This window comes from Chrysoperla carnea, chromosome 1, assembly GCF_905475395.1.
Source record: "Chrysoperla carnea chromosome 1, inChrCarn1.1, whole genome shotgun sequence".
Lineage (NCBI taxonomy): Eukaryota > Metazoa > Arthropoda > Insecta > Neuroptera > Chrysopidae > Chrysoperla > Chrysoperla carnea.
The window spans coordinates 54,495,444-54,505,108 of NC_058337.1; the positions used below are offsets into that span (position 1 = coordinate 54,495,444).

Genomic DNA, 9,665 nt, shown 5'->3' on the forward strand with positions numbered 1-9,665 from the left:
TTTTCGTGGTATTAAATAGATATTTCACATAATTTCCCATATGATATTTTCATGGTCAAAATTGAAATGCAATTAGACATAATAAAGTAAGAAGATTTTATTGAAACGCTATAAGTTGTTATTACACAGAGTAAAGACAAACATTTAAGCCTGTGGACACACAAACCTTAATGTAAACATGCTTAGCTATAACGGAAGTTAGGTTAAACCAGCATTGATTTGAGTTACACCGTTGTCAAATACATCTGTAACGTGCGTTGAAATCGACGCTAGGGTGAACACAATGTATTTGTAAAATATTGACGCTAGCCATAAACAAATGTTGGATAAACATCAACTAGTTTCTTCCTTTGCTATGATAATTATTCTTGCTAGGATGGTGATCCTGACTGTCTTCAGATTCTTTTGCTTTTTTTTCAACACTTGGGAGCAAATTGATATTTTTAGTATCATTTTCATCTTTATGCTGTTCTAATTTCTGCAAGATCCAACTTGTAATGCCAGGATCTGTAAGGCGTACATAAACACCAGGGTATCGTACAGATCCACATTCATAGCCCCAAGATGTTATACCATATAATTTATAATTTACTGTAAATGGTCCACCTGAGTCCCCTTGACATGCGTCACGACCATTATTATCCAAATATGATGCACAAAACATTCGATTTGTGATAACTTCCCGGCCCTTAAACGCTTTTTCGCAATCCTCTTGATTCATAATTGGAACATTCACTCTTTGTAGGTAATAATTATTTAAAGTCGACTGCGAAAAACAAAAAATTAAATGGATTAATTTAAAATAACAAATATATCAAAATATTAGTTATTTTCGACTTCCAGTGAGGTTAAGGAGTTGGTTTAGGTTAAGAAAATTTGGATCATTTATTGTTTCCTATTAATTTTACCTCATGACTGAAATATTTTTGAGTTAATCATCATGGGTTAAAAATGTTTTTATAACTTCTAAGAACTCGTTTTTGTTTCATTGCTTCTCCTCATTATACTGCGGTCACCCTGGGGAACTCGAGGATTAGGGCGTTTAGCTGATAAAATGAAATAAATTAAGGATAAATAATGTGAGCTGTTGCTTATAATAAAAATGATGGTCAAATTCGATTATTACAATTGATTTTAGTAACTTTTTTGACGAGATATCATCGTATAACTAAAATTGGACAATTGCGAGTGAGACACTTATATTCATATACATAATGTCTAATATTATTGTATGGTTTGTGACTCTCTTTGTACTTACGTCTCTTTATTTGCAAAAATTTTAACTTACATCACCCCATCCTGTGACGGTTCCTATATTGTTTGCAGCATTTCGATCATCTTCAGTAGCCAATGTTACAGGCTGAATTTCTCGTGAAAAACTTAATGGTTTTTCTAACTGCAAAGAAAATATCAAAGAAATGTTAGCAAACCCATACTTGTTTGAATCGCTAGAACAACATGTGAAGATGTCTAATATATATATATATATATATATATATATATATATATATATATATATATATATATATATATATATATATATATATATTATATATATATATATATATATATATATACTGAAATATATACTTACTTTTGGGCATTTCCAGGGCTCATTTTAGCGGAAATAAGCTAAAAAGTATATCTAGAACTGTATATTAGCCGAATTTATATAATACAAGCAGGATTCGATTTCATCAATTGGGAAAGTATTCCCAGAGGGAATCGTTGCTGTTGGCCATTATTATAGCTTTAGCCACTAGTATAGTCCCTGCAAATTAAGCTAGAGGAATGAGGGCCTATATGTCAGTTATGTTAATACTTAGGGTCTGTCTATAGCAGATTTAAACTTCCCAATACCCCTCCTCCGCCACCTACCATGGTTTTTTTCCGCGATTATTAAGGCTTAACGCATCCTTACACGCGAATTGAAAACAGAACAAAAAATTTATATGTGTATTGAATTAATATTATGAAGTGCTTTTTGCTTATGTTAACTCTTTAGCCTCCTTTTTTGACATTTTTATGTTTTTTAAACAAACAGAAAATAACAGTTCATTAAATGTTTCTGATAATAAGAAACATTAAACTATGGGATAATATAACTATAGTGATAGAGCTCTGCTGTTCATTACTTTATTACAAGTGACAGTTTTTTTTACTGTGGTTTGATTCATTTCGAATTTTATTTTTACAGTTATTATATTTCTTTTAAAGTAACTTAGAAGTAGAATTCACAAACAAAAAATATTTATTTATTCGAGCCCACGCCGAAAGCTTAAAATTGATGGATATTAAAAAAAATTCAAAAAGCATCTTTTCGACACACAGCAAAGTAAGGCGCCGGACAATGGACACGTTCTTTCGTATTTATATATTACAAAATCCCTTGAACAAAATTTCCCTTACTAGAAAGTTATTACATGCGACCTTGACAAGTGTCTCTAAAATTTCCAACCGTTCTGAAATGATTGTCAAATGGGACTTTAAAGTATTAAATGGGGCTTTAGGCTTACTAGAAAAACAATTCTATCACTCACTATACCTTCAATATGGCCACATCATAATCGGTAATTAAAGCATTATATAAATTGTGAACTTCGATACTTTCGACACGTATCACAACACCTCCAGTACCACGAAATGTTGAGCCAGCTCGAACTGAATAGGACGTAGGAGCTCCATTTAAACTGCAATGTGCCGCAGTTAAAATAATCCGGGATGATATTATTGATCCGCCACAAACATGTTTTGAATTGAACATTAGTGAAATCTGTAAAATAAAAATTGGCTTGAATTCATCTGAGTACTTCCTGATTTAAGCCGTATGTTTACTATTATATTCTTATGGAAAAGTTTCATAGGAATTTGGGAAATGTTCGTTCTTGGAGAGTAGAACGAATGTCTTAATAAAATTATATGTGGCTGTGATACTGAATACCTATCCCTTACTAACCAGATCTTCTTTATAAGGAACTTATTTGGTAAGCTTGCGTACCTATAAAATCTGTGTTCGTTACATCTAGGCATATCAATATCATTATTATGACAGAATACATGTGATAAGCAATGCATCTAGGTGAGAGGTATTATATACATACATGTTAAGGCATACTAAAATCTGAACCACTGATGAACTTACTATTTCATCGATTCAACTAAAAAACTCCCACTCTCCAAGCGTTTTACAACTACATGCTCAACACATGTATATAATACCTCTCACTTAGATGCATTGCTTAACGCATGTATTCTGTCATACTAATGATATTGATATGCCTAGATGTAACGAACAAACACTGTATACAATTATTTCTCTATATTTATATTTATATTTTATAATTGATTTATTTTTAGGTTTGTATTATAATTTTACCTGATGTGGAAAATCACGAATTAACGTATATTCACCACCCACAATACGTCCATCAATATAACCATTTGGTCCTCCATAACGTAATGGGTGAGAATATGGAAAATTAGATAGTCTTAAAAATTGAGATGGTAATCTTACAAAGCTAGCATCTTAAAAAATATTAAACTAAATTAGTTCTTTAATCATTATCGAATAAATATAAAATGTTACCAATTACTTACCAATTACTACATTTAATAATTCGAATACAATGTATAATACTAGCACAAAATATTGACAAAATGACAACATTTTGGAATGAAATAGATGACGAAGATAAAATCATTTCAGGAAAATTTATTTTTTATCGAGTATTTATTATTTTCATGTGAAATTTATTTTGATTCTGTAATACAATAGCAATAACCACAGTCGCACTTAAAAATTTGATTTTAACTTTTGCGAAATATTGCACGTTTTTTGTTTTGTTTTGTGTACTGACCATATGCAAATATCTAGGGGGGAGTGGGCCCAGTGAAATAATAATAATATTTGTATATATCCCCAAGAACATTTCGGACAGACTTACATCGAATTATTAACGCTGGCTAAATTAATCTGGGTAGTTCGTTCTGTATATTTTATTGAACAAGATTCAAATATTACGCTTGTTCCTTTACTAAACACTTTTGAATTTGAATTTGCTTCACTGCAAATACATTGTCATAATTCGTCCAACATATGATTCCAAGTTATGGAAATTGAATCAAAAAGAGAAGGATACCCTTATTTTAAGATAAAGAAAAATATTAAAAATCATATTTGGAGGACGTTAAGTAACAGATCGACATTGATTAAGTATCATTTTTTCATAAATGATACTTAATCAATATCGATCTGTTACCTTACGCCCTCCAAATATTGCAATGAAATCTCGATGGCATTTTTCATGCTTCCATACTTCTCATACAAGCTCATTAAATTATATTATGTAATAGATCTCATTCTTTTAGCGTTTCTGCCGTTATAACGTTTTTTTCCCTGGCGAATTATTACTTTTTAGCCTGCTTATATTGTTTTTAATCTCTCTTGCACTGGGAGTTTCCTGCGAAACCTCTTGATTTTTTGCATGAAATTGATCACTATGTTCTTCGTTTGCATCAAGATGTTCATTTTCATTTCTGATAAATATCGAGTTCTTTTGTTTTTCATTTAAACTTTTAACTCCTTGTAAAAATTTCTTGACTGCTTTTGGAAAAATTTTCCTCTTTATTTTAATTATTTCAAGTAGTCTTCTTTATTTTTTTAAGTTGTTCTTTTAATTACATACCAAGAAGGAAAAATTCAGAATTACTTTTCTTGAAGAAATTGAGCATGCATCAAATTAATTTTCTACGCTGCTGTTCAAATTTCGAAAAAAAGTTTTTAATAAATATTTTATTTTTTCCAAATGCAAACATATAATTTAATGTTTTCATTACTTAATCAAATTTCAAAAAATTATTTTATATTTTTAAAATACAGTACAAACAATTCAATTCTAACTAATTACCTATTTTTTGATAATGCTAGTCCTTCAATTCTAATGATTAAATTATCAAATATTGACACATTTGGTAAAAAATTAAGTACCAAAGGCAGATTTTTCTATTAAAAGAGTTGTTCATTTAAAAAACTTTCCTCCTTGTTATGCTTTTTTATCAAAGTTATTAATAAAATCTGATCCTTTTGAGTTTATAATATTGTCTAACTGTTTTTTTCGAAAAAAAAAATAGGTTTTAGTTTGTAACGATTTTATGTCTGAAAATCAGTTGTACCGTAATTCCTAAACCGACTGAATTTTTAATACGTTTCTTATCTCATTTGGATGCTAATTTAATTGGATTGTTTGATGAAATTCCAATCAATATTGTGAAGGTCCCAGATATTCTCCTCGTTATGTATGCAGATTCTGATGATAATATAGAAGCATTGTGCGCAGCAAAAAATGAATTTCTCAACCAGCACCCCAACTAGTGACTACTATTAAACTACTATTATAAAAAGGAAAGTGGTGTGATTTTTTATTTTGTATGTTTGTTTGTAAATAGATTACACTAAAAAAACTGCTAATCCGAAAAAGTCAGGGTTTTGTACCAAAAATTTTAAATCCATGAAATTGTAACAAAAAGAGTTTAGGAGAGGGAAGAGAAGGATAATGGAAGCTATAAAGCGGTAGAAGGAATTTCCAAGCGAAGCAAGTGGGTGACTATTAGTAGTTAATACATGCTTTATATTAAATACGATCATTAAACAACTGTGCAATGCTAATATGCAGCTCATGATGCTCAAAATTTCATATATATTCAAGCTTTGAACATAAAAAAAAACTTTCAACAAAAAGAAAACCGACTTCTTCTTTTTGTTAAAAGTTTTTTTATTTTGTGATTTTTAGTGAATCTGAAGTACACTAACTAATTTTTCACTAAAAAAAGAATCATCTCTTGTCGTGCATACTTAATGCAAATTTAAGACTTTTATGATTTTCTCATGGATGCCGTTGTTAGAACTAGACCAAAATGAAATGGGACCACACGGAAAGCACCAGCTTTCAAATAGACAAAGAATTATAAAAATCGGTTCACTCAGTCGAAAATTTTGCGGTAACAAACATTAAAAAAAGAAAAGACAGTCGAATTGATATCGTCCTCCCTTTTTGTTTGAAGTCGGTTAATAATAGTTAGAGGTATGAGAACTTTGAATATGGTTAGAGTTATGAGAACTAATATATGTCATGTTTTTTTAAGAAAGGGAATTTTTGTATACAAACAATTAAAAAGGTTATGAAATAGATTAAAAAAATTACGTAAGTGTTTGTCCAATATTCATTTTGGACATTATTCGCTTGGGTTAGTTCGTTCTTTTGATGAGACGACCTATTTTATTAGATCATACGCCAATATGTGACGTTTATTGAGAGAACTGCTTCTAATCCCTATAGTATTATATAGAAATGCAACATGAGTTTGTCAAATTCATGATTCGACGGCGCGGCGGTAGAATTAGTATTGAGCAAATTCCTACTCATACTTTGAGTATTGAGCAAATACTAAATTGTTACACCATATTTGGCTTTGTTTTGTAGTATTTATTTTATAGTATTTCATCGAAGAGCTGGAAAATCCTACAAATCTTTTGCCACTCTTAAAAATTGCAAATAAGTAGATGGTTACTTTTAGAATAATTTTGTAAATCTGTTAAACATGAATATACTTACCACCCTCCAACTATTAATCAATTACTAGTTTTCATACTAGACGAGCATAATTAGTACAATTTAGATAGCTTTAGTTGGCAGTATATTCCATTTCCAATAATTTGAATAAAAATATAAATAATATTTTCAATTTGGTTCATTTTCTTAAAATTATTGAATAATGTTTAAATATTCGATAATGCTTCTTATACCATGTGTATGAAATATACCAAGGTATACTAAGTTTAGTTCCAAGTTTGTAACGCTTAAAAATATTGATGCTATGAACAAAATTTTGGTATAGGTGTTCATAAAATCACCTAATTAGTCCATTTCCGGTTGTCTGTCTGTCGTCTGTCGTCTGTCCGTCTGTCATCACGATTTCTCAAAAACGAGAAAAAGGTATCAAGCTGATATCTCTTGATGGATATCTTGAAAGACGTAAAAAGTGAGGTCGAGTTCGTAAATGAGCTACATAGGTCAACTGAATCTTAAGTCCATTAAAATATAAAAAATGTTATAAAAAATTAAACAACTTTTGTTTGAAACATTTTTTTCGTAAACATCACTGTTTACCCGTGAGAGCGCATATTAAGCGGCAATTGTAGTATTAAATGATTATATCAGTTATATGTGTGTGGCATGTATGTATGTGTAATGTGATCAACACTGTCTATACATGGTATTTCAACAATTAACTCAGTCAATTGTTTGTTTTCACTTGTTGTTTTTAAGGTTTTGAAATCAATTTGTATAACAAATAAAAATGTATAGAACTGATGTCAAATTAGCAGCTAGTACGATTTATCCAAATATCTACTTGTTTAAGATGGGTGTATAAAAGATCAAAGCCTGGATGCTGCAAAATGTAAAAATATATAATTTGGAAGATGTCGGTGGTAAATAAACCAAATTTGTGAGAAACTTCATAATTTCACTTCTAAATATTTGTCTATAGCAATTATTTCGAGAAAATAACTAATTTTATGTGACGATATAATAAATGTTTATAAATGAACTTAAAAACAGTGAATCGTGATAAAGAGGCGATAATTAAAAAACAAAATTTATTTGACAGACACATACAAGTGCACCTAGGTAGTAGGTACAACCAGAGAAGAAGTTTGATCTAAATAATGAATATTCATTTAATTTCATTTGTAATAAAAAACATGGTTTTAAAATTCAGAATATATTCATAAGGACTCTAAAAGCAGAATGAGGATCATGCTACACTAGAAGAAGAGATGTCTTCGTTCAAGATTTACAATTTAATGTCTGTCTGTATACAGTTTACATGTACATAATACTAATATACATGTTTACGAAAAATATTATCGTTACGTTAAACGTTTTATAAGAAAGATTCGAAAAAAATGATATTAATTAATTTATTGATAAGGCCATCATGTTGTTAGTGAAGTCGTTGAAAACAAAGCTGTATAAGTGAAGGAAAATACGACGGCTTCGTATAATCTATCCGACAAAGTGACTTTAGTCCCGTTCGTGTACTCCGCACACTTAAACAATTGTATTGAGCATTGAGCTTTAGAATATAGTATATATTTATCTATACTTTCTACAAAAAATTAGGACATTTTGTAAAAATTATCTAAGATTTACCCATTTTTTTCATCTTTTTTATGTAACAAATCCTCAAAAACAATTATTTTCTTATAGTTATTATCAAAGTTACAACGCTTTTTGTAAAGAAGAAAATTAGATTCTCATCATGATATCGATATCGTGCCATGTCGTTTTTCCGATTTTTGGGAGGGTTGCGTTGTGAAAAATGAAATTTTTCGAACTTTTCTGTTAATTTTACTTTATTTTGATTGATGCAAATCTGATTTTTAGTATCTATAGAACAGAAAATCGTTATTTTAGGGTGGTTTTTCGCGCGCTCTCTTAACAATTAACAATCAAGCACTTTAAATGCAATTTGGCCACAAATTTTAGCGGGATGTTGTTGAGTAAGCTTCAAACTACAAATAAAAAATGGATACATATTAAAAAGATTTTTTCACAGACTTTTTGAAGGATGAAAATCGTAAAAATCGTATTTATTCAAATTCTAAGAATTTTTTTATCGAAAACTGGAAGATTTAGAGAAAAATGTCTAAGAACATTTTCTGTTACTTTTAACCACAACTATATGAAAAAAATTTTCCGAAGCGATTCGGTCAATACTACCTATTTGTTTATAAAAATAGTTAATCCGGGCTACCCACCGGCAACATGCTACTTTACGTTCAGGAGCAAAAATTTTAATTGCGAAAATTTATAATGCTCAACGATGAATTTTTCTGGGTCTATATCATATGCGAGTCATATTTTCTTGAAGATTTGTTGTATCAAAAAGAAGCCAAACTGTAAAAAGCATGAACAAATTGGGTAATTCTTAACAAACATGTATAAAATGTCCTCATTTTTTGTAATAAGAATAGATAATAAATATACATGCATTTTGAAAGCTCACTGTTTCTAGTTTTCAAAACAGTTAAGCAATCGAAAATCGGTAAAAAAATGACGGAGTAACAATTGTTTAAGTGCGCGGAGTGCACGAAAAACGGGTTTTCCAAAATAATTTTTGAGGGTGTAAGACAATTTTGAAAGACATTTTCATGATGTACTCACCAAGACCTATAACGTATGCCAGGTCGCTCAAAAAGTGCTTTCCATTTTTTTTTCTAGCATAGTGTAATATTTAATAACTTTTTTAGTATACTAGTACAATAAATCTCGTCTACCTATACACAGACACATAAATGTGTTAAAAGAACAAAATATAATTCAAAATGGCGTGGTATGGTAATTAACTAATTTTACACATGATGAAGAAGAAATGTACTTTATAGTAGTAGTGTGTTATTATAATGATGAGAGAAGTCCCGTCGAGTACGATCCATTAATCCTTCGCGCAAAAGCTTTTATTAAAAAATATAAATTCAAGAGTTATATGGAGGCGGTACCGAAATGTCATGAGGGGGTTTTTGTTGAAGTCATTATTTCAAAAAATTATTATCATATTTTATAATTTTATATACAGGCTGTTCAATTGATCAAATCGAATAT

General features: G+C 29.8%; 1 protein-coding gene across 1 annotated transcript; it reads right to left on the reverse strand.

The window, feature by feature from the left end:
- Nucleotides 1-246: 246 nt before the first annotated feature.
- Nucleotides 247-3,681, reverse strand: LOC123305057 (trypsin 3A1-like). The gene is made up of 5 exons (XM_044886662.1): nt 3,598-3,681; nt 3,377-3,525; nt 2,546-2,773; nt 1,289-1,396; nt 247-766 (listed from the first exon to the last, which is right to left on the reverse strand). Exons 1-5 carry the CDS (start codon nt 3,665-3,667, stop codon nt 338-340), a joined length of 984 nt encoding a protein of 327 aa, XP_044742597.1. The 5' UTR covers nt 3,668-3,681; the 3' UTR covers nt 247-337.
- Between the last annotated feature and the right edge of the window lie 5,984 nt (nt 3,682-9,665).